Genomic DNA, 26,596 nt, shown 5'->3' with positions numbered 1-26,596 from the left:
TGTGTATGGGGGTAGATGTTTTTAATTAAATAAATATCCTCGGGTGTTTTTATCCAGTCCACCCGTGGTTGGGGCAGGGTAGGTCCGGGGCGTCTCGTCTCCTTTTTGGAGTCGATTTGGTGCTGGGTTCTTCTTTTGGGGCGGGTTTTTCACTTTGGTCTTGGCCGGAAGGCATAGTTCTGGATGAGTCCAGGGTATATTTAAAAAAATGTATATTAATCTTTTTTGGCACCCGGAATTACCCTTTAATCTTTTTCAATCTTAATCTTTTTAAGGGCATATAAATTGTGTAAATTTTCATTGTTTCATTTACCTGTTTGGAAATGCCCAGTCAAAAACAGGCGTCACACTAAAGTAATTAAAATTAATTTTTATTTAAATACCATAGGTTATTTCAACGACGCATCAAAATCCCCCCTATGCCGTTTTATAAATAATTCAAAATGTCCCCATTAATAAGTAAATTATCTGTGCCACACTCGACCACTGGCCATGCCAGAGACTGGGTGTGGGAGAGACGTGCCTGAACCTTAATTGGATAGAGGCACGTTAATAGAGTTTACGCTACGCTACGATGGTGATCGATCCCAAACCGATCGCGCATCAAGCGAGCGCTTTACCACTGGGCTACGTTAAACTGATATAAAGTAAATGATATAAAGTCAACACGTTATGGTTCAGTATTAATATTAACAAATCGTTAATATTCATTATTTTTATTCACTCATGAATATTCATAGTTTTATTCACTCATTAATATTCATAGTTTTATTCACTCATTAATATTCATAGTTTTTATTCCGACCAATGAGAGGCTGTTCACGGATTGTTTTTAATAAACTTGGCGAATGCGAGGAGAGCTTGTAATGTCTCGTTCCCACACGGTACGATCTGATTGGCTGGCAGCAGGAATCCGTACTCTCCCCTGTCCCTCAGCTCGACCGCCGCCGAATACTTCACCCCCAGCTTGCCGTACACCCAGTCCACGCTGTTGCCGTCGGCGACGTCTGTAACAGGCCAACACAAAATTAATTTTGTTTAACGATATCACTATAGAGTCACTGGCATAGTCAGGATTTTATAGTAGGGGTGTGGGGTGATGGTGGCAACCCACATTATGTATGTATAATGTATGTATGTATGTATGTATGTATGTATGTATGCATGTGTGTATATATGATTTCATACAATTTAATAGTTTAAAAAAGGGTTTAATTGGGGGAGGTGGGAACATGACTCCCGTGGCTATCCCCGCCTACGCCACTGACTAGAGCACATTGATTTATTAATCATCGGCTATTGGATGTGAACAGTTTGGTAAATTTTGACATAGAGGAACCCCGCTAAATTTTTCCTTTAGTAGCAAGAAATATTTTATATGCACCATCTCACAGACAGGATAGCACATACCACGGCCTTTCATATATCAGTTGTGGTAAACGGGCTAGAGCGAGAAATAGCCCAATGAGCACACCGACGGGGATCGATCCCAAACCGACCGCGTATCAAGCGAGCGCTTTACCACAGGGCTATGTCCCACTCCCCGTAGGCTATCTGTGCAGAACATAACAGAACAGAACTTTATTACACTCTAAGTAGAGTCAAAGACAAAGCCGATACTGTACCGTGAAACACCGCTATTTGCTCTGTTTAGTGGAACGAGATAATTCCTTTGAGAAGTGTTTGCAAAAAATACACGCTTTAAGCCTTTAACCCTTCCTCGTACATATATGGTATTACGATAGGTCCATGTTCATGGGTCGTGTTACAATACGCATATACAGTATCAGCGATAGTTCCGTGTTCATAGGTCGTGTTACAATACGCATATACAGTATCAGCGATAGCTCTGTGTTCATAGGTCGTGTTAGAATGCGTATAGACAGTATTAGCAATAGCTCCGTGTTCATGGGTCGTGTTACAATACGCATATACAGTATCAGCGATAGTTCCGTGTTCATAGGTCGTGTTACAATGCGTATAGACAGCATCAGCAATAGCTCCGTGTTCATAGGTCGTGTTACAATGCGTATAGACAGTATTAGCAATAGTTCCGTGTTCATAGGTCGTGTTACAATGCGTATAGACAGTATTAGCAATAGCTCCGTGTTCATAAGTCGTATAACAATACGTACATACTGTATTAGCGAACGCTCCTTGTTCATAGGTCGTATAACAATACGTACAGATTGTATTAGCCATAGTTTCCTGTTCATAGGTCGTATAACAATACGTACAAACAGTATTAACGATAGTTCCGTGTTCGTAGATCGTGCAACAATACGTACAGATTGTATTAGCGATAGTTCCATGTTCATAGGTTGTGTAACAATACGTATATATAATATTAGCGGTAGTTCCGTGTTCATAGGTCGTGTAACAATACATATATTATTAGCGATAGTTCCGTGTTCATAGGTCGTACAACAATACGTACATATAATATTAGCGATAGTTCCGTGTTCATGAGTCGTATAACAATGCATACATATTGTATTAGCGATAGTTCCGTATGTAACGATCGTATAACAATACGTACATATTGAAGTAGCGATAGTTCCGTGTTCATAGATCGTATAACAATACGTACAGATTGTATTAGCGATAGTTTCCTGTTCATAGGTCGTATAACAATACGTACATACTTTATTAGCGAAAGTTCCGTGTTCATAGGTCGTATAACAATAAGTACATACTGTATTAGCGAAAGTTCCTTGTTCATAGGTCATATAACAATACGTACAGATTATATTAGCCATAGTTTCCTGTTCATAGGTCGTATAACAATACGTACAGATTGTATTAGCCATAGTTTCCTGTTCATAGGTCGTATAACAGCAATACGTACAGATTGTATTAGCCATAGTTTCCTGTTCATAGGTCGTATAACAATACGTACATACTTTATTAGCGAAAGTTCCGTGTTCATAGGTCGTATAACAATAAGTACATACTGTATTAGCGAAAGTTCCTTGTTCATAGGTCGTATAACAATACGTACAGATTGTATTAGCCATAGTTTCCTGTTCATAGGTCGTATAACAATACGTACATACTGTATTAGCGACAGATCCTGTATTACGTAGCCATAGTTTCCTGTTCATAGGTCGTATAACAATACGTACATACTTTATTAGCGAAAGTTCCGTGTTCATAGGTCGTATAACAATACGTACATACTGTATTAGCGAAAGTTCCGTGTTCATAGGTCGTATAACAATACGTACATACTGTATTAGCGAAAGTTCCTTGTTCATAGGTCGTATAACAATACGTACAGATTGTATTAGCCATAGTTTCCTGTTCATAGGTCGTATAACAATACGTACAGATTGTATTAGCCATAGTTTCCTGTTCATAGGTCGTATAACAATACGTACAGATTGTATTAGCCATAGTTTCCTGTTCATAGGTCGTATAACAATACGTACAGATTGTATTAGCGATAGTTCCGTGTTCATAGGAGGTCCCTGAAACTGATTCCAGAGCTTTCACCGCCGATACTGACGACTGATCCTGAAATACAAGCACGTGTCTTTAATTAAAGCTACAATCTCGAAGACATTTAGTTTCTTTGGTAATGTTGTTTTGTTACTTTTTTCTTTCGTGTATATATTTACTTATCATTTATTTTCTTTGCTTCATAAGTTTTTCAACATGACAATATATATTATAAAGAATAAGAATAAGTAAGCTAGTTGAAATTTCTTCCCATAACGTGACATGATTCGATTTATGTACAGTTTTATATCTAATGTAATTTACATAAAATACAATGTTATGCTAGGATCAGACTACAAACTGCCACAACAAAGTTGGCTAACTTTCTGCTCTCACAAATTCTACGACTGTCCATTTGCTAGTCTGAGCGCTCTTACAGCTCTGCCAAACTACTTAAAATGAAAATCCGTACATGCTATTTTCCGTTTTTATTTTCAAAACGAGAAAAGACCCTAAAAAGTTTCTTCTTACGGACATAAGTAAGAAACAAAAATCAGTAATAGAGGACATAAGTATAAATAATGATGAATATTCATGGATTGATCGATTAACACAGTGATATACATTCCCATAATGATTAACATAATTACATACATTTAAATAATGATTAATATTCATGGAATGATCGATTAATACAGTGATATACATTCCCATAATGATTAACATAATTACATACATTTAAATAATAATTAACATAATGACATACATTCAAATAATGATTAATATTCATAATAATCATTCTGTTCCGAGAAGATAATCGTTTGCGTACATTCAATCATTAAATCATCGTCTATTGGATGTGTCTTAGAGAGGAAACCCGCTACACTTTTCCATTAGTAGCAAGGGATATTTTATATGCATCACCCCGTCCGTGGGATTGTGCATATAAAATATATGTTGCTACTAATGGAGAAATGTAGCAGGTTTCCTCTTTGAGACTATATGTCAAATGACCAAATATTTGACATCCATTAGCCGTTGATTAATAAATCAATGTGCTCTAGTGGTGTCGTTAAACATAAAAACACATATCAGTTTAATTTGAAAGTCGTGGTGTTATAAAAACCATCACTTGAGTCGAAAGATAAATATTTGTAGAAAAAAAGAGGAACCCCCCCCCCCCCAACAAAAATAAAAATAAATGGTACAGCGTTCGCTCGATGCGCGGTCGGTGTGAGATCGATCCCCGTCGGTGGGCCCATTGGGCTATTTCTCGCTCCAGCCAGTGCACCACTACTGGTATATCAAAGGCCGTGGTATGTGTTATCCTGTCTGTGGGATGGTGCATATAAAAGATCCCTTGCTGCTAATCGAAAAGAGTAGCCCATGAAGTGGCGACAGCGGGATTCCTCTCTCACTATCTGCGTGGTCCTTAATCATATGTCCGACGCCATATAACCGTAAATAAAATGTGTTGAGTGCGTCGTTAAATAAAACATTTCCTTCCTTCTTCTATGATTCTTTGATTCCGCACACCTGCTGTTTGAAGTCTTTAGGCTGGTCGTGTGTGTACCCCCACGGCGTCATCCAGAGCTGGGAGAAGCTGTGAAAGTCGATAAATCCCCTAACAGGCTCCTTGATCTCCTGAATGTACTCGGCCACGCCCCTGACGCTGGGCTCGGAGAAGGGCTTTGGTCCCCGGTACGTTTCACTACAAGGATTCGGGCTAGATCCGCCGTGTTCTGTAGGTCAGGTGAAAAATATAACAACAGAACAATATAGAATCAACAGTAAAGGTTTCTAAAATAAATATAAAAACAATGAGAGAGAGAGAGAGAGAGAGAGAGAGAGAGAGAGAGAGAGAGAGAGAGAGAGAGAGAGAGAGAGAGAGAGAGAGAGAGAGAGAGAGAGAGAGAGATCCTGTGTGTAAGGGTGTTTGGGCCCACGAGGAACATAAATTTGATAATAACTACCTAACTCGTATATTAACCTTTATTATATAACATTTAGTGCAATATCTTAAAATATCAGTGAAATAAAAGTGTTATCAGTCACTCAGTGATGACAACACATTTTAGAGTGAAAATTTCACTATTTCACTCTAAAATATGTTATTGTCACTGTAGAAAGTATTATCTTCACTGTAAGAAAGCCGGAATTATTTTGCTGCTGGTATTTTAAAAATAAAGGTAAATTGCCAAAAGTTATATAATAAATAGAAAATTTCAAGTTTTTTGTCAAATATGATTTATATCTCATCGAGTGAAGTTTGCAATCATATCTCACGAGTCGCGCTTGCGCGACGAGTGTGATATGATTCCAAACTTCACGAGTTTTACCTTCACGAGTCCTCTATTTATCTACTGCAAATAAAATATTAACTAATACACCAGTATTTTTGCATTGTCCATTTTCAGAATAATCCATAAATATATGTGGGAATTGAAGGTTCACCCCTCCCCTATATTAGCTAGTGTAAACTTATTAAAACCTACTTCCCCACTCATAGTCCCAGTTTCTGTTGGGATCCACTCCTAGACAAACACCATGTCTACTTCTCGTCTTCCGCCACATTCGATCCTAAAAGTTAAACACACTATTAAAGGTGCGTATTCTACTATGTGCACAAATTACATAGCTTGTCTCAATAACCATTACTTCTCGGACGAACGTGCGTTTTCCGAATTATCAAAAATGTATTTTAGGGTATACAAAAATCTGGATGACCAGAACCACTTCATCTGTATGTAAGTATTGGGGGGGGGGGGGGGGGGCTGCTGAGAATTATAATGACCGGTCACGATTCTCAAAAGGCCTCCATACTACTTATGTAACAGAAAAATCTACCTTCACCGAAGGGATTCGAACCAGAGACTCTCAGTACGACAGTCCAGGGCTCTACCAACTGAGCTAATAGGGAAATGTCCACTAGCTACTGCCAGTAAGAGCACTTTATACCAACGCTACTACATACTCCCCTCCCCATACACACACACACACACACACACACACACACACACACACACGCCATGGGCAGTTGCCTATTATGGATTATAACAGTAATATTGTTGTATAATTGTATTCTTGTGTTAACAACACACCCAGTCCCTACGTCGGTTCCAAATGTAACAAAAAATAAAAATAAACCTCCACTGAGGGGATTCAAACAACAGTCTCTCCATAAGACAGTCCAGTGCTCTACCAACTGAGATAATAGGGAAATTCCCACTAGCTACTGCCAGTAGGAGCACTTTATACCAACACTACTCGAAGATGAATAGTCTAAATAATAAAATGTAAGTTCTACTTTAAATGATCAAAAAACGTCTTTAATAGTGATATGTCGTAGTGTTTGAAAACTAGGGTCTGTAATTTTAACTAAATAGTTTTATTGCACACCATTTAGATGGTGTTACCTTGAATCAGGTAAACTGGTATACAAATTAATTAAATGGTTTTACCTTGCACCAGGTGAACTTGTATACAAGTTAATTAAATGGTTTTACCTCAGACCAGATAAACTTGTATATAAGTTAATTAAATGGTTTTACCTCAGAAAAGGTAAACTTGTATACAAATTAAATAAGTTTACTTTGAAACAGGTAAACTTGTATATAAGTTAATTAAATGGTTTTACCTTAGACCAGGTAAACTTGTTTTACTTCAGGACAGTTAAACTTGTATACAAATTAATTAAATGGATTTACCTTAGACCAGGTGAACTCGTATCCATCTACGTTAAAGACAGGAAGGATATACCAGGTGAAAGTGTTCAGTATCTCTTTGATGTCACTATTATTTGCATAGCCAGATAGAAGCTGAAACATTCAACAATTTACAGTATAGCAACACAATGTCATACACTGAGATAATGTTAAAATGTGGATGTTGTGGACATAATATAACATGATACTACCGGAGGTTGGAGGCGTCTTCTAACGAAATAGTTTTGAATTGCAGAACGACACTCTTGTTTTTTCTTTTCGTTTTGACGCACACGTGGTGGTATGCCACACCCGCCCAACCCAACCCCAGATTCGAGCATCAGGATGCATAATTGCTTTTACATTTTTACAACCTGAACGACAAAACTGTATTTCCTGATCAAAATCGTATCTGTGCACAAGGCAGAGTCGAAAGGACGTTTTAGGCACCATAACATCCATGTTCCACTATCAGGTGCTCGTTCTTAGGAAAAGTTAAAAAGTTTCTTTTGTTTAATTAACGATACAATTAGAATACATTGCTTTATTAATCATTGGCTATTGAATGTCAAACATTTAATAAATTTGACATATAGTCTCAGATGAAATCCTCTAAATTTTTCCATTAGTAGCAATGGATCTTTTATGTGCACCATCCCACAGACAGGATAGCACATACCACGGTATTTGATATACCAGTCGTAATCCACTGGCTAGAACGATCGTCCTTGGAAGGAATGCCACTCTAGGAGATCCGTAACAGGATCTTTCATCTCTCTTGTACCGTCTGTAGGAGGACTGCCACACCCAAGACTAGTTTAGAAATCCCAAAACGTGCATAGGATAGAGCTAAATGGAGTTGATAGCACGTAGGCTACTCATTAATCACTGTAAAAACCGTAATGATATCTGGGATAAGTTCAGATAACACGTTGTCGCTAACGTCCGCTACACAGGATTTTACGCAACACAGTAAAACCGAATTACTACTTCGGAAACCAGGCGAAATAGTTCGCAAACGTTAGTTTGGCTGGCTGGCTGGACTTGTTGCAGGTGTTCGCGAAAGTGAAAGGTGAGCATATCCTGCCCCACCATAAAATAAATTGAAGTCTTGAGAAGTCCTAGGATGTTATATAACCCTAATGAAACCACTTCTCTTCCAGAATCATAGACATGTCGGCTTTGCTTGTATATGCATGCACTTTGAAAAGAACATCATTTAACAAAACGTATTTTACTTCTAAAATATTACTTTGATATTTCATAGTGAATTATAAGAAATAGTTAAACGGAGGGTGTTCAATAACTTCACGACACGTTCACGTGACCCGACTGATCACACACGTCAAAGGTGAAGGCCGACCTGGTTCGTCATGTATATGACCGTGGCGGGAGATATCCATTCCCTGGCGTGAATTCCTCCCTCAATGAATATCGCTGGTCGCGAGCTGTCGTCGTCGGTGTTGCCAGGAGCCGATATCTGTAGTGAAAACGTAATTAAGAAATCATATCAATTCACTCACTCATTAGATCCGTGGGAACCGGGGGAGAATGACTGTACTCCCCATTTAAGCACGAAAATGTACGTTTTTTTTGGTCCTATAATACAAATAAAGATACAAACGTCGCTTGTGCCCACTAGAGAACGTGCCCCCTCACTAGACATTGTGCCCCCTGCCCCCCCCCCCCCCCCCCCCCCCCGTTCATATATCGTTCCTACGGGCTGTTTTCATTGCGGTTCTATTGTGACCTTGTTTATTAGCTTGTGTATGCGTGCAAGTGCGTTTCGTTTTACAACGTTAACATGCTAAGATACGTGTAACAAATAAAGCAGGCGTGCGTGCGTGAAATTATACAAGAGACGGTCTAGACTAGCGAGCGATTTAAAAAAACAAAAAACCCAAACAATTCGCATTGATCGGGGCGGGGGGGAGGAGGGAGGGGGAGCCGACTGTGGTGAGCGAAATTTTAAGGGGGAATCGAGTCGTGCTCCTCTGGTAATATATATATTTATTTAAATCGCATTGCGCATGAAGGGGTGGGGTACGAAACATATGACAGTGGAATACTGGACCTTAATGGCGTGGATTTCTCGTTCTTCAAAAGACTTGGTGATGACGAACGGTGTGGCAAGATGTTTGTACTCTCCAGTGATATTTACGATCCAGTCGTTTATCTGAAACACACGGCATGAAATCATTAACATTGGAGCCGGGCCGGGACGTAGGCAAGTAGTAAAGCGCTCGCTGTATGCGCGGTCAGTTTGGGATCGACCCCCGTCGGTGGGCCCATTGGGCTATTTCTCGTTCCAGCCAGTGCACCACGACTGGTATATCAAAGGCCGTGGTATGTACTACCCTGTCTGTGGGATGGTGCATATAAAATATAGAAAAGAGTAGCCCATGAAGTGGCGACAGCGGGTTTCCTCTCTCAATATCCGTGTGGTCATTAACCATATGTCTGACGCCATATAAGCGTAAATAAAATGTGTTGAGTGCGTCGTTAAATAAAACTTCTTTTTTTTTAACATTGGAGTCATACTAAGCCTAATGCTAATATCAAACTGCCAACTGTTACGACGATGTTGGCCAACTGGACGGTTACGTTGTAATGTCCCCATCTCCTGATTTACGACGGGTGCTTTCAGATTAACATCTAATGGGTTATACGACGAGAATCGAGTTGTAAGGGTGTTCAGACTAGCAACTGGACAGTCGTAGAAGCAGAACGTTGGCCAACTTTCTGCTGGCAGTTGGTAGTCTGAGCTTAACATAAATAACCAGGCGCGAGTGAAGAAAGAATCAGGGCGCCGTAATATCCCAATGCTACATTTTCAACTTTGCAACAATACAGTTTATATATTTATATTAAAGGGACAGACCTGAGTTTCCGACCAATAGAGGTTTTTCGATGACGTAACATAAAACTTAAATACATTTTCTTATTTAAAATATCATTGTCTGTATTTACAAGGTGTTTGTTGTTGTCCTAGAATGCTTGTAATAGCGCAGACCGGATTTTACCTCCCAATAATTTTGTACGTACGAAAAATTATATATTACGAATTAAAGTAAAAACTGAGTGCTACAAACATTAGTATATGACTGCAAACACATTCGATATACAGACACTGGTATTCTAAACAAGAAAATGTATTTAGTATGAAATAGTAGTCGCCAGCAAGGCTCTGTTATCGCAAACATCTTACAATGGCTGCAAACTCAGGACAGTCCCTTTAAGAATTAGTTAATTGTTAATCTGACGTCTGCCATCTATACATCAACATGGTCTCTACTTAGCGACCTGCTAATCAGACCAATTTGTGTCATGGAATAATATTTTACGAGCAATAAAAAAGACAATGCATTGTAAATGTTGCCTCGGGTATTGCAGGTAGTCTTAAATGGTATACCATGACAACTAAATATCACTGTATGGAAACGTGTTTAGCGTGTGTCTTGTAAATACGGGTCCATTGCCTATGGACATCAGAACTTCAGAGAACACGCCTTGAAGTTCTCTGGCAAAACAGGAATTCTACTGGAACTTGGAAGATCCGAGAGGCATTATTATATCTATAAGCGTACGAGACAGGGGGGGGGGGGAGCAAAACCTCAAATTTGGGCAAACATTATAAAGATATTCGGAGAAAATGTGCTAACCCGAGACCTTTTTACCATGTATTTCCATCATTCTACCCTCAAAATTAGTTTAGTTGTAACCCATGTAAAAATGCGTAGTGATTCGTTTGCAACCCTGTATAGCTGTTTGGTAGTAATGCTAATACGATTAAATGGGGTTTATTCCCCGATTCGGGCATTTTCGCCTGCCCCCCCCCCCCCCCCCCAACTTATTGTTACTTGTTGGAAAGAAAGAAAGAAATGTTTTATTTAACGACGCACTCAACACATTTTATTTACGGTTATATGGCGTCAGACATATGGTTAAGGACCACACAGATTTTGAGAGGAAACCCGCTGTCGCCACTACATGGACTACTCTTTCCGATTAGCTGCAAGGGATCTTTTTTTTGCGCTTCCCACAGGCAGGATAGCACAAACCATGGCCTTTGTTGAACCAGTTATGGATCACTGGTCGGTGCAAGTGGTTTACACCTACCCATTGAGCCTTGCGGAGCACTCACTCAGGGTTTGGAGTCGGTATCTGGATTAAAAATCCCATGCTTCGACTGGGATCCGAACCCAGTACCTACCAGCCTGTAGACCGATGGCCTAACCACGACGCCACCGAGGCCGGTGTTACTTGTTGGAGTTGTTGAAGTAACAACCTACAATCCACATTGTGATTTCTGTTGTTCAGTTTTTTAAATACGCCACAAATATGAAATTAAATTTACACGATATTAGTAATATAAGGGCTTTTCTCCGGCAGACAAAAAGACTCCTCAATAGTCCATATACATGTAGTTCTTACATTTTCTAAATGTTCCAAGCATGGCCCGTGGAAAATAAGACACTTTTACGTGATTATTCAAACCATTTCTTTAGATTATGTATATTATATTTTTATCCATATCTTCATAAGACGATCTCTGTTTTAAATCGGAATTTTAAAAATGCATGATATAACTATACTACTCAAAAGAAATTAAGGGTCAAAGGAACGTTTTGATAATTTTTGGAAGTATGTTTTTTTAGGCCAGATAGGGTTAGAATATTAACCTTTGTGTTGTCATTTGGACTAAAGACATCACGTTATTAAGGGGCATGCAATCATTGCCCTTATCTTTAGAAACTTTTTAAGTTAACCAAGATTTCCTTTTCATGGATTTGAAGCAAAAACATAGACTAAACTGACAACCTGCCTCGATACACCCACTGTGACACCTCGTTCACCATTTGCACGTGCTTAGCATGAGTGTAATTCAATGCATGCCAATTTTAGCAATAAAAAGGATGAGCATTTTCCTTTCATCATCACATTAAATTTGAAGATGGTTCGATGACAACTCAGTTTGCAAGACAGGGGAAGGGCCATTGGCTGGCTACAAGATGGACACACTCAAAGATCTGTGGCTCACCGTCTAAATGTAAGCCAAAGTGTTATCGGTAGACTCTGGCAGAGGTTCAGGACGACTAATTCTATTCAGAATCGCTCCCGTTCTGGAAGACCACGATCAACAACAGCACGAGAAGGCCGTTTCCTGATGATAACGGCGTTGCGACAGCGTTTTGTGACCGGACGGCGTCTTCGTGATCAACTCAGAGCTTCTACAGGCAACAATGTGTCTGACCAGACCATTAGGAATCGTCTGCGAGACCAAGGTTTGCGATGTCGGCGTCCTATAGTCCGACCACAGCTACTTGCCCGTCACAGAAGGGTTCGCCTTGATTGGTGCAGACGTCATATCCGGTGGAACCGTGGGCAATGGTCAGAGACATTATTCACAAATGAGTCACGGTACTTGCTCCAGTTCAATGATGGCTGGGCTCGTGTTTACCGTTGTCAAGGAGAAAGATTTGCTGATGTTAACGTTGTTCAACATCTACCATTTGGAGGAGGAAGTGTAATGGTGTGGGCGGGCATATCCATGAATCACAGAACCCCTCTGTACATCATTAATGGAAATTTGACTGGTCAGCGTTATCTCAACGAGACTGTAGAACCTTTTGTAATTCCACTTCTGCAGCGGATTGAACCAGGAGCTTGGTTCCAGGACAACGCAAGACCTCATCATGCCAGGGTGGTGACCGACTTCAGCACATGGATTGGCCTGCATATTCACCAGACTTGTCACCCATTGAGTATGCGTGGGATGAACTTGGGCGGCGAGTTCGATCACATGACGTCCCTGCCGTCAACCTCCAGCAACTAGCTCAGCAATTAGTTGCAGAATGGCAAGCGATTCCTCAACGTTATTTCCAACGCCTGGTTAACAGCATGCGCCAACGTTGTCAAGAATGTGTGAATGCTAATGGTGGCTACACCAGTTACTGACGCTTCTACATGTGTGAACATCATTTTTGGGGGTGCATGACTTTATCCATCTGGGTAGTAAACTAGTTTCCAAGCAAAGGTTTTTTGTTTTGTGTTTTCTGTTCTTGAGACATCAAATAAATAATTTGTCATTAGTCGTCACAATGTTAGCATATTAGCTTATTTTTATTTGCACAAATATGTTTGACCCTTAACTTCTTTTGAGTAGTATATTATGGCACTAACAATGAGTATAAAAACAATAGCAATATGCATTCCGATATATCTGTTAGGTGTACTTTATCTCACAGGAGAAAGATGACCAAGTTTAAGGTTGGTTTTTGTGTATTTTTGTGTTTGTTTTTCCAACTAAAAAAAAAACCCCAAAAAAACCCCCAAAAACCCCAAACAACAAAAAATACCATTAACGGTTTTTCAAAATTTCAAATATTTTAATTTATCTATGGGGAGGTGGATTACACGTTGCCGGTAGTGATTTGTCAGTGGTTTGTATGATATTTTAAAAAGCAATTTTCCACCTAGATGCGTATGCCTCACAACCTGTTAAAAAGAGATAATTTGTAATAAAGGCGATTCGAGTGAAATAAATACTGTAATAAGTTGGTTTTGTTTAACGACACCACTGGAGCACATCGATTAATTAAACATCGGCTACTGGATGTCGAACATTTGGTAATTCTGACTCGTAGTCATCAAAGGAAACCCGCTACATTTTTTTCTAATGCAGCAAGGGATATTTTATATGCACTTCCCCACAGGCAGAAAAACACATACCACGGCCTTTAACCAGTTGTAGTGCACTGTTTGGAACTCGAAAAAACCCAATCAGCGAATGGATCCACCGAGGTGGTTCGATCCTGCGACGCAAGCACCTCAAGCGAGCACTCAACCGACTAAACTAAATCCTGCCCCTAAATGCTGTAATAATGTCATGGGTTCATTAATTCATTTCACGATGTGCATTATTATCTCCATTCTCTTAACAACGTCAAGGAGTCAAATGATTTTTTTTTTTTTTTTTAAATATTATTATTAACACTTGAGAGTCAGACGGAGAATGGAATAACAGCAAGAATTAGTGGGAAACAGTGGCTTCGATTCCATTGTCATACCTCGTCTAGTCTGTGGTATTTATCGTAAGCAAAGCCTGCGGTTAAAGATTGTCTGTTGGATGCCAGTTGGTTGTCATAGGCAACCTGAACATCCTGTATCAAAATTTCCGGAATGAGTCCTCGCACGTGCAAGTCGTTTAGTATGTGTTGATATGCTGCTGGAGATACCCGGATGTCTAATGGACGACCTTCACCTCCTGTAGGATGCCACACGTCTATCTGAAACATAAAATAATAATAAAAAAATAAAAAAACACATTTTACCTCAAATAGTTGACTAAATTCAATATACTGGTATTTCTAGTTTTAAATACTTTGCACAATCAAATCCAAATTCTTATAGGTGCTTTAACGTATAATGTAATTACAATTCAGTGCCATATGTATCCGTTTTGACATTTATTTGTGATAAATAATTACATATTAATCGGTCCCACACATAATCTTTGCATAAATAACTCGGGACTATCGAAAGAGATTCGTTCTTTCCGACTAAACGTCGTAACAAATATTTTGAGATTGACGAATCCACGAAATCCGACAAGTTAACTGTCTGCAGCTAGTTTAGGGCCGTCAAAGACGGGTGTGTTTGTTAAAACAGCGCACTGGCCAGTAACATAACCTGGAATAACGTTATGGAATGTTCGACTGAGCTCTTCAGTTGGTCATTCACCAATAATAATCCAATAAATTAGTCATTTAAATTATTCACCGGTAGTCGTAATTCTATAGGCATGTAGTTGAAGGTACATGTATACTATTCACATTTCTAAGCAAAAGTTGATACATAATTTTGGCGGCGAACCGCCATTAAACAACTTTGATATAGCGCAATTAACAGCTCTAAACCAGCTCAAGGCGGATCTAGGGGAGGGGAATCATGGGACTGTCTGTCCGTGTCCGTCTGTCTGTGTTGTGTGTGTCCCTGTGTGTCCGTCTGTCTGTGTGTGTGTGTGTGTGTGTCCCTTTGTGTGTGTTCGTCTGTCTGTGTGTGTGTGTCCCTGTGTGTATCCGTATGTGTGTGTGTGTGTGCGCGCGTGCGTTCGTGTGTGTCCGTCTGTATGTATGCGCGTATGTGTGTGTCCGTGTGTGTTTGTGTGCGTGCGTGATTGTTTGTGTATGTGTGCGTTCGTGCGTATGTGTATTCTGAATTTATCGTACATCAATGTCTTGTTGCAGAGAGACCAGGTATTGTAGCTGATCAGATGTGTGTGGCACAACACGCAGAACTTTGTGTCTGGAAAAAAAGAGAAAGTTTCATACTCATTTAAAGGTGCACACCCTAGTTTCAACCCTTAAAAAAAATGGCACTAAGTTTAGTTAATCTACAAACCTGCAACACATTTGGATAAAGTTACAACAGGTTGAAACAAGAGTCTATGACGTTGGAACCTTGTAAACAAACTAAAACTCGCCTCTATAACCGTTACTTCTCAGACGCACGTGCGTTTTTAAAAATATGAAAAAAATGCATTTTGTGATATAAAAACACTTCGGATGTAGGGAAATGTATAATCTAAGCAACAAAATGTAAGTAAAGTTTGATTTCAGTTATCAAAAATGGTTCTGATAGTGAAAACTAGGGCACTTTAAACTAATGCTAGAATCTAGGCTAATTACGGATGCTTCGGTTTCTAACCTTGGTAGTATAAAGTTTGTTTAACTACACCTAGAGCACAGTAATTTCTTAATCATCGCATAAGCGTACGAGACAGGGGCGGTGTGTGTGGGGTGGGTGGGTGGGTGGGTGGGGACTGCCCTCCTACTGCTGGATCAAAACCTTTTTTTTTTACTATATTAAATTTTATAAAATCATATACATGTATACATACATAGTGTGGGTTGCCCCCCCCCCCCCACCCCACCCCCATAATAGTGGGTTGGCCCCCAATCTAAAAGCCTGGCTACACCAGTGATATGTCCTAATATTAGTTTTTGTTTAATGGTATGGATAATATGTAGGCACTTGTGCTATTACAATTAGCATGTAGTGGATCATGACCCGTGTCGCATTACTGCTGAAGAATATCAAAACGTTCTTTAACAAATAATCTCTCTAATACTATATGTCAGAATTACCAAATGTTTGACAATCAATAGTTGATGATTAATAAATCAATGTGCTCTAGTGATGTCGTTAAACAAAACAAACTTTAACTTTTAACTATCCAGAACAGATGGCCGAGGTGAGTGCTTTAACCTTATTTGGATTTTTAAAAAAAACATAAAGTAAAAGCTAATCTGAAGGAAGGAAATGTTTCATTTAACGAGGCACTCAACACATTTTATTTACGGTAATATGGCGTCAGACATATGATTAAGGACCACACAGATATTGCTAGAGGAAACCCGCTGTCGCCACTTCATGGGCTACTCTTTTCGATTAGCAGCAAGGGATCTTTTATATGCACCATCCCACGAACAGGATACCACATACCACGGCCTTTGATATACCAGTCGTGGTGCACTGGCTGGAGCCCACCGACAGGAAGTGATCCCAGACCGACCGCGCATCAAGCGAACGCTTTATCACTGGGCTACGTCCCGCTCCAGAACTGACCGGTTACGAAAGAAGGAAATGTTTTATTTAACGACGCACTCAACTCATTTTATTTACGGTTATATAGCGTCAGACATATGGTTAAATACCACACATATTTTTTTAGAGGAAACCCGCTGTCGCCACATAGGCTACTCTTTTACGATAGGCAGCAAGGGATCTTTTATTTGCGCTTCCCACAGGCAGGAGATAGCACAAACAATGGCCTTTGTTGAACCAGTTATGGATCGCTGGTCGGTGCAAGTGGTTTACACATACCCATTGATCCTTGCGGAGCACTCACTCAGGGTTTGGAGTTGGTATCTGGATTAAAAATTCCATGCCTCGACTGGCATCCGAACCCAGTACCTACCAGCCTGTAGACCGATGGCCTGCCACGACGCCACCGAGGCCTGACTGGTTACGAAGTTCCAAAGAAAAGGTAATTATTTAAGTTGCTTATCGTGGGTGGTCGTGTTTGCTCTAACATGCTACTAGGCTTACTAGTAGGCTATGCATTTTTTTCCTTGGATTTTTGCAGAGGCAGGCCCGTAGCAGGGGGTGGGGTAGGTGGGGGGAAGGGGGGGGGAAGGGGGCCCGGCCCCCCAGTAATTTTTTAATAACCTTTACATCTTGACTGAATGTAAAAGTTGTAGCGAGACTAACGGGTCGAGATTAACGGCGGGAATTACAGTAACGGGCAAATAACCTTTGAATCATACCCCCGAACCCCCCAGATAACTCGCGCCTGCGTTGTTTTATAAGTTAGGCTGATCAAAGCGAAGCACCTTTTCTAAAACCACTGCGTTTGTTTGTTTCTCGTCAACAATTATTACCTGCCTAAAATGTAATTAAAATCAACCTACCCATCAAAACGGACTTGGTTCGCTAACAGAGTCGCCACAAGACAATAAAATAAAAACCAGGACAACATTTTACCTGCTGGTTACCTGAGTTAATCACGTGCTGTTCTTATCTCGCCAAACGTTCACCTGTCGAAAACGTCTTATCTTTAATGGAACAATTCTTTATCTGAATATCGTTCTACAAGTCAACATTTCACATGAGTATTTTGTTTGGCACCCAAAAGTATATCCCCCCACCCTCTGCAGTTGAAATCGAAACATTTTAAATAATTGTATTAACTTCGTTATAGTCCTACATAGATCTATCATAACCTACTGATTAATACTTAACATTATGATAACGATGATGATAATGATGATGATGGTGGTGGTGGTGGTGGTGGTGGTGGTGGTGGTGGTGGTGGCGATGATGATAATGACAACGACGACAATGAGTATGACGACGGTGATAATATTTATTATTTTCTGTTTTTATCAATGATGATGATGATGATGATGATATTTATTATATTTATTAACAAGCTTTTATGAATTACATTTCAATATTTTTCTGTGTAGCAGTGAACTAAACATTTAGAATGTTTCTATCATCAGTAAGTTGGAATGCTTTTTGTGCATTTGAGCCCAGGGCCCCGTTTCACAAAGTGATCTTAGCGCTAAGATCATCTTAAGTTACATAAGGTAGTTATATGTACTTGATCGTAGCGCTAAGATCGAATCGTGGATCGTAGCCCTAGGTCACCACACTGGAGTAACCAGTCAAACTGTTAAATTAAATTTGTCTTCAAACTGTTAAAACTAAAATCACGCGTAGCCTACATAAAATAACGTAACGTAACGTAACGCAACGCAACGCAGCGTAACGTAACGTAACGTAACGTAACGTAACGTAACGTAACGTAACGTAACGTAACGTAACGTAACGTAACGTAACGTAACGTAAAGCAATGCAGCATAGATTGTATTGCCAAAGAGACGGAATTCATACATGGTTACGGCACATGGTCTAAAAGCAAAAAGTTGACAATAAATTAATAATACATGTATATAAAAGTACAATCTGATTAAAATTAGCTCTACTGTGGAGCTAATTTTAATTAGATTGATAAAAGTAATGAGATAAAACTGTTATATACAGCATGTGTGTTTTAATAGTATGTCTTACCAAAATAACCAACGGGTGTGTAAGAAATATAAATATAAACTGTACAGATCTTGGAATAGGATTCTTAATAATATAGCCTACCATAAAATTTAATGTAAAAATTAATAGAAGCCCGGGTGTGTCTGTAATATTTCCCAGGGATGATTCGTGGAATAATCCGAGAAGTTCCGATTGCTTATACTTCCGGTGAACTCTTCAACGTTCAAAAATAATAAAATAGAAAGGCGGAAGAAAGCGTGTTATTTGCAAAAAACAATTGAACTATTTTCAGTTATTGGTTAGTATTCACATTATCATGCAGATTCTGTATGGTGTAGCATAATAAATATATATGTATATATTTAATAATCATAATCGTGCTGGTTTTTGTTTTATTAGCACAAGTGTCCAGGCTTTTTTTTTCACGAATCGCTGAATGTCGACATTTTAAATTTAATATTTTCATAAAATAATAAATATATTTTTAATAATAACAAATATTCTCAGAATAATGTTAAAGCAATACATGTCACCTACCGGACATATTGATAACATTTAGCAATTTTGCCATATACCATCGACGTCCTAAGTAGGCTAAACTGCGTTCACCAAACTACAAAAACACGAATACGATATTTACGGAAATACTATTCTACATTTTTCAGCTACGATACGTTAAACAAAATAGATTTCAATCAATTAACGTAAAAAATCAACAACGTGGGCGTAAAAGAAGGAAAGAGTGTAACGTTTCTAACTGCATTCAGGCGCATGCGTTTTCAAAAAGTATCGAACATTACATGTACGCTTCATCATTTTTCATTTTTAAGGCCATGACATGAACAAATATATGTTTCTTAACTATGCACAGTTGACAAACTTTCTTTAATATTTTTCTAAAGGAAAAATTCAGTTTGTCAAGCGTTCTGGTCCAGTCCGCATTTTACCAACACCCACTGCTAACACTTATTGTCAATTCTGATAGGCCTTATGTTCATACCAGTGAATAGTTTGTAAAATATCATTTTATTTACAAATTGATTCTTAATTAACACAATTTATACACTAAATATTATTTACAACTGTTATCAATGGATTATTAATACTTTTCACTAAAGTAGAAGCACAAACATGTAGCATACATTTTGCAGATCGAATATAATAATTGAAAACAAATTCTAACAACAGGGGTGTTAAACATCATAAAAATTAAATGCTTTGGCCCTGTTGGTCTTGCACGTGTGAAGTCGTGACACGCACCGAATGTTAACTCATCTTTCTCCATTTTAAGTCAATTTCTACAAATCAAGTGGACCCGATATCAGTAATTTTAAGGAATAAACAAAAACGACTTAGTAAAATTAATGGTTTTAGGAGTTTGTAAAGTTTTGTATTTAGATACTTACTTGTTTGAACTTTATTGTTAATGAAAATGTTCTAGAACTGTGAAGAAAAACCTCACAAATGAACGACAAGCAGATGACAACAAATTGGATGTTAAGTGCGCGAACTCTGCACGAGGAAACAAAGTGAACGGAGTTGGAAGCATAATGCACTTAGGGACGTTGACGATATTATTATATATATATATAGTATAGTCTTAGAGATGAAACCTGCTACATTTTTCAATTAAGGTTGACGACAGTCACTTTACGCACCCTTGTTTTGGCTTCGTACACAATAAATATAGCTCATACACCCGGTGCAGCCAGATTACCATTCTCTCTTTGTGAGCCCTATACTATCTCACTCAAGCCAGCCATGAATGCACCTGCTAAAAACACTCATAATAAAATTACTTGTTTTTGTGACCAGTCCATTTGTCAGTAAATTAATAAATGAAAGTATATTTAACTTTGAGTGGGTAGGCATGTCTTCTCTCAGTCGTTTGATTATGCCTTTGAAACACGCTTCGAATTGCATGCTTTTGATTTCAGAGCTAACACCTTATGACATCACGCACCATGTTCACCATCTTTATGAAAAGGGTCTAGGTGTAATTTTTCCGACCGTGGCGACAAAGTCAACTTTTGCACTAAAGTTGAATGTTTTGAGTTTAGATCATTTTCTTAAAAACTATAAGTCCTAGGTCAGTGAAACTTGGTATATAGAGATTGCACCTGTGGGTGTTCAGCACAATGCACCGAGAAACTTTATGATAGTTGAGGCATTTACTTAAGCAGAATTCTTATTGAAATATGCCCAGTTCTGTGCTTGCAAACCTGCTGACAGTGATAGGATCAGCTTCCACTGGTCAAATGTCCTCAGAAATCTTGGAGAATCTTATAATATGTAAAGGGCAGTAATTGCAAAATGCCTTTAAAAGGTCATACAATCTTGTTATTATTAAATAAACAAGTATTGGCACCAGGGGTGGGGAAAAGTCCATTTTCCCCGGTCTGGGACCGATTCTTGATCTCTGAGACTGAAATTATTTTTTTAAAACGTGTGTTTGCCGGTCCCACTTTTGTCATTCTTGTCGGTCCGAAGCACCTGTCCATTTCTATTATTGGAACAAATTCCTATCCATCAAGTGGACTGGCCTGCTCAGACATCAGTATCTCGTACATGATTTAAAATAATAAATAAATAGTGGTCAATATGGCTGGTGTTTCAGATGTTTGTGATCTTAAAGTCTGCCTAAGTATATCGCCAGTCACTGAAGTCGGAACTACAGTAGTGTCAATCGACTGCCACTAGGCTAGACATTCGTCAACATCACTGAGCCGGTCAAGAGATTAAACAGACATTAACGATAGCACCATTCTTGGTTTAGAGAGCCATCAAAGTATTACACTCCAATTAAAACAAAGGACCCAGAATTTGCAACTGGTTATAATCAACACCTTTGTACGGAGCTCTGTCAGGTCGAGTATCCTAGTCCGAAGCAAGAGGCTTTTGTGCAATACAAACTGCTTGAAATAGCATAAAATATACTGAAATAATCTATAAATGTATTTTTTGTTGACTGTTCAATGTAGTGTATCCAATAATTATAAAGGATTTTAAAATTAACAAAAGGTTTCCACCTTTTTTGTTAACAAGTGGGTAAGCAGAACAGCTACATGTACTGTTATCTCTAGAGCTAGCAGAGGCCAAATTTCATCCAATCAGTGATGACGTTATTACTTTTTTTGTCTAAACATGTGCTAGCTCAGGCTGTCAAACGCTTCAACGGTGCCATCTTTTATTAATTTTCAGGACACAGTACTGAATACTCGTACTTTTTATACATATATGGGAATTAAAATTCATAACTTTTATTAATTTTATATATTATTTATTCCATTATGTAAAATATACTCTTCAAAAAAAGTAACGCAAAAATTAAATTTTCCTAATAAATATGGATGTGTGGAAACATTGTGTTCCGAACGCTAAGTATGTTGTGTAATGGAACGTACCAAATGCATTTTCACCAGCAAAGTTGTTCGGAATTTTATGACCTTGACGACAGATGTGAAAAAGTTTAACAATCGCAAAACCGCACCTGCTGTCAATTCAGCGATTTGAACGGCATGGTGTGCATGTGCAAGAGGCACAAGAAGCCCTATAAAAGTGCAGGGTTCAGGACTTAGCTGTACTCGGTTTAAAACTGTCAGCGTAGCTTTCACAATGCCAAGACTGAATGAAGCACAGAGGAACAGCCGTCGGACAATTGGAAGCAGGCGAATCCCAATCAGAGGTTGCGAGGCTTTTCAATGTGTGCCCTAGCACCATTTCAAGATTATGGATCCGCTACCAGGCGCATGGATCAACACGTGACCTTTGCAGATCCGGTAGACCACATGTCACCACTCCTGCCCTGGATCGCTACATCCGGTTACGCCACCTACGCCAAAGGACGACCACGGCTACCTCCACTCAATCTGCAATACCGGGACTGCGTAGGATCTCTGACCAGACTGTCCGGAACCGTCTACAAGAGGCAGGATTGCGACCCAGACGTCCTGTTAGAGGCGTGATTTTAACCCAGCAGCATCAACAGCTTCGACTACAATGGTGTCAAGCACACAGGGTATGGCCTCAAAGACGATGGAGACACGTGTGGTTCAGCGACGAATCGCGATTCATGCTCCGCAGACAGGATGGAAGGGCACGTGTCTACCGCTGAAGAGGTGAACGTTTTGCACGCAATTGCATACAGGAAGTGGACAAATTTGGTGGAGGAAGTGTGATGATGTGGGCAGCCATCTCTTACAACGCCAGGACAGACTTGGTGCACATCAGGGGGAACTTGACAGCACAGCGCTATGTGGACGAGATCTTGCGCCCGTACGTCGTCCCCAACATGGCCAACGGCAACACTGTTTTCCAGCAGGACAATGCCCGTTCTCATACAGCGCGCATCACCACAGCCTTCCTAGCAAACAACAACATCAATGTTCTTCCATGGCCCTCCAAATCCCCAGATTTAAACCCAATCGAGCATTTGTGGGATGAACTGGATAGACGTTTGCGACGACGACAACCCCAACCTCAGACACTACAACAGCTGGCTGCCGCTTTGGAGGCCGAGTGGGCTACAATTCCGCAGGATTTCATCCGTCATCTGATTGCTTCGATGGGCAGGAGGTGCCAGGAAGTACTTGACTCTCATGGGGGTCACACTCGTTACTGACTGTACGTGACATCAAACAGGACCGTGGGAACTTGGATGGCTGTTACAACAGCCTCTGTCAATGTTGTTTATCTGTGTCAAATTGCAATTTTTTGCCTTGTTTCTTTCATGTATTAAACGATTTAGAAACATACAATGAAAATCTGGCTTTGCGTTACTTTTTTTGAAGAGTATATATATACAATTTGTGGGGGGTTTTCACTGATGTGATAAAAAAAAAATTCTTCATGTTTATCGTTTCGCGTTCCTGATTCAAGATAAAACTACAAATGTCACTATGATTTGTTTTAAAAACTGTTTGGCAAATATTTTCTTTTAAATGGTTTATTTTTATTTTATTCTTTTCTTTTTCCCCCTCCCTCCAGTAGTGACGACATCAAGTGGGACCGATTGACAATTAAATTTTCTCCACCCCTGATTGGCAAATCTGACAAAAAGAAACACTATTTTTTTAATATATAATATTTTACCTATATAATAAAATATCCAAATTAAATTATGCTACATATAACAACCGTTAAAATGTACAAATTTATATTAAAATAATAATTGTGAATGAAAATTTATTTCAGGTGATTTTTCCCAGAGTGAAGCCATGATAAAGTTTTCTTGGACGTTGGCCATAGCAGCAGCATTCGTTGCGTACATGGCTCATTCCATGTGGGTTATTTATACAATATTTTCACCTACGCCGTGTGTGTCCACTCAACACAACTTTTGCATCCAGCCGTACTTGTTGAAGAACCAATCTTTGGAAGTAAGCCTTGTGTTACATGTGTGTGATTCCTGGGGAACCCTTTATCATAAATATGAATACTTTTCACAACATCCAGAAGTGGGGTAGTATGGCTCACACTGGAATAAATTTTGGTTTAGCCAATAATTAAAATGTGGTTAATTTAAGGAATTTTTTATTAGCCAAAAACTAAATGTTGTAGTGACTTTGAATAAAAATTAGCTATTGGCTAATTTGGCCATCAATGTGCGATTTTGGTTTAAAAAATTTAAGTGTCATAAGGACTCCCTGTTTGCAAATCTATAGAGCCCAGCAAGCCTTGCTGTGCGTCTCCAGTAGAACAGAAAATACTCTAAATATGTTGCATAAAACCATGGAAAAGATTGCTATTCAAGACGCTGGTTTCCTAGGATTTTGAGATATATGTTGACTCTGTCATTTCGAAGAATCAATGTAATTTGTACAAATAATTTTTACAAGCCATGCAGGCTCATATGCTAGCCAATCTAGAGAGTCCTATATGAGTTTTGCTAGCCTCAGGCTCCCGAACTCTCCTCAAAATCGCTGGGCTGGAAATAGCAGCCTCCGAAAAGCAAAAGAAGGTTGTCCTTTTTTTAGACAGCAAGGTAAATAGAAATTCACCTGTTATCTTTGACCGTGGGAATTTTTGTGTCATTTTACAAAACAAAAGGGGGAATTTTCATCTTATTAAACCAAGTTAGATTTTAAAAGAGTAATAATACACATATACATGTACTTTTATTTATTCAAATTAATATGTCTATTTTGCATTATGAAATGTTGTGGGTGAGGGAAGGAGTGTTTGTCAAGTATTAGGTATCGATTTCAAAATATATCTGTATATAACAGTAAACAAAAGGATTACATGTATCTACATTCAGATTGGTAATGGTTTAGTCCAAAATTGGGAATAAAAAACAACATAGCCTTTAGTGAATGGTGGGGAATTGTGCCAGTTATCGGAGTCTAGAAACATAGTTGATAAAACCCTGACCCCACCAAAATTGCAGGCTATTTTTCAACAGACAAATGCACACAATATCTTATCTGAGTGTTTAGCTCATGATTTTGTTTCATTTTAATTCTAACTCTGTCTAAAATACATCTCGGAGGTCCTAATTGTTTCACACACCATCCTAAACCCATCCCTCATCTAATCCTGGCGGACTTATCTCATACCTGGTAATTTTTATTTTCCAGCTTCAGGTGTTTACGTCACATAAACAAGAACATAATTTAGCTGCTAGAGATCGTACTCTTATTTGGAGATATGACAACTTCTCTGTGAAAGCAACTGTTGAAAAGTAAGTAGTACTGCTACTTAATATTATGTATGTTGTTTTCTTATCTATATGTTATCTTCTAAAATAATATATTTATTTTATTATTAATTTTTTGTGTGTTTTTTTTGTTATCGTGTTACTGGGTAGTTTCAATATCAAATAAATGCAAATTCACATGTTACATGGAATTTACATTATATAAATTAAAAAATATTTGCACAAGTTATACCAGAAAATGTATTACTCTGTCATGGTAGGCCTCTTTATATAATAACTTTGAAGATTTATTCAAAGAAGAACTAATAAGAAGAAATTAATAACTATAATATTTGAAAGTCACATACATACATACATGTATTTATAACTGTCGGTATGATTGTCTTTTTGCCACACCTTTATGAAAACGTTAAAGTTTGTTTTGTTTAACAACACCACTAGAGCACCTTGATTTATTAATCATTGATCGCCTTTATGGAGTAAAACGGTAAGATATAGGTGTTACTTTTCCAGTGATGGCGGCAATGATGACAGTATCAACCTTTGTGTTGATGTTTGCTGTTCTGCATTTTGATGTCTGTCACAAACTAGAAGTCCTAACACTCTTGTGGCTATCTGTGCCACACACCTGCCATTCCCCATCAGCTTTTAGCTGTGGGCTTAGACTGACTGCTTTGGGGAGTGTTTGAACAGTAGTTACTTCTGGCATTGTTAACCTGTTCATGTTCATCTCAGTGCACCGAAAAGGTTTGTGGTCGGCGAGACATTTAATTGCACAGAATTTTTATTTGTCTTGTTTGTAGATTTGTTATGTTTTTATGATATCGAGGGACTTATTCTATATAATACGTATCCTGTAGTGCATTTAATGTATGTTATTTCTTTTGTTTTTACAGGACGTTCAATGTTTCTATCCCATTAAAAACGAGACGAAATGGGACATTGTTTTTACATGTTTTCGTCCATCCAAAGGGTAGCGACCTTCTCGGCCAGTACACATCACATGCTGTGACGAAGATTACCACATATGCATATCCAAAGGCAGAATTCATCAATCTTCTAGGGGAGACAAAACCCACTGATGTAAGTAACTTATTTCTGCAATTCAAGTCACATATTCAGTTCAATCAATACAATATTATGAACATACAAACATGTAACAAGGCAATCAGCT

At 38.8% G+C, this 26,596-nt stretch overlaps 2 protein-coding genes across 2 annotated transcripts in view; one reads left to right on the top strand and one right to left on the bottom strand.

Annotated features, from left to right (window-relative positions):
* Positions 1 to 757: 757 nt before the first annotated feature.
* LOC121389304 (carboxypeptidase B-like) lies at positions 758 to 22,177 on the bottom strand. The gene is made up of 9 exons (XM_041520900.1): positions 22,169 to 22,177; positions 14,216 to 14,434; positions 9,220 to 9,321; positions 8,509 to 8,625; positions 7,149 to 7,259; positions 5,937 to 6,021; positions 4,978 to 5,183; positions 3,432 to 3,516; positions 758 to 1,007 (listed from the first exon to the last, which is right to left on the bottom strand). Exons 1-9 carry the CDS (start codon positions 22,175 to 22,177, stop codon positions 820 to 822), a joined length of 1,122 nt encoding a protein of 373 aa, XP_041376834.1. The 3' UTR covers positions 758 to 819.
* The window catches only part of LOC121388468 (cleft lip and palate transmembrane protein 1-like protein), a 20,919-nt gene continuing 13,333 nt past the window's right edge, over positions 19,011 to 26,596 (top strand). The window contains exons 1-4 of the mRNA XM_041519817.1: positions 19,011 to 19,062; positions 23,958 to 24,142; positions 25,343 to 25,446; positions 26,319 to 26,505. Coding sequence (XP_041375751.1) covers positions 23,981 to 24,142; positions 25,343 to 25,446; positions 26,319 to 26,505 — 453 coding nt within the window. The 5' untranslated portion in view covers positions 19,011 to 19,062; positions 23,958 to 23,980. The remainder of the gene's footprint in view (positions 19,063 to 23,957; positions 24,143 to 25,342; positions 25,447 to 26,318; positions 26,506 to 26,596) is intronic.

The sequence above is a fragment of the Gigantopelta aegis genome, chromosome 14 (genome assembly GCF_016097555.1).
Source record: "Gigantopelta aegis isolate Gae_Host chromosome 14, Gae_host_genome, whole genome shotgun sequence".
NCBI lineage: Eukaryota > Metazoa > Mollusca > Gastropoda > Neomphalida > Peltospiridae > Gigantopelta > Gigantopelta aegis.
This window is presented reverse-complemented; position numbering and strand designations above follow the sequence as displayed.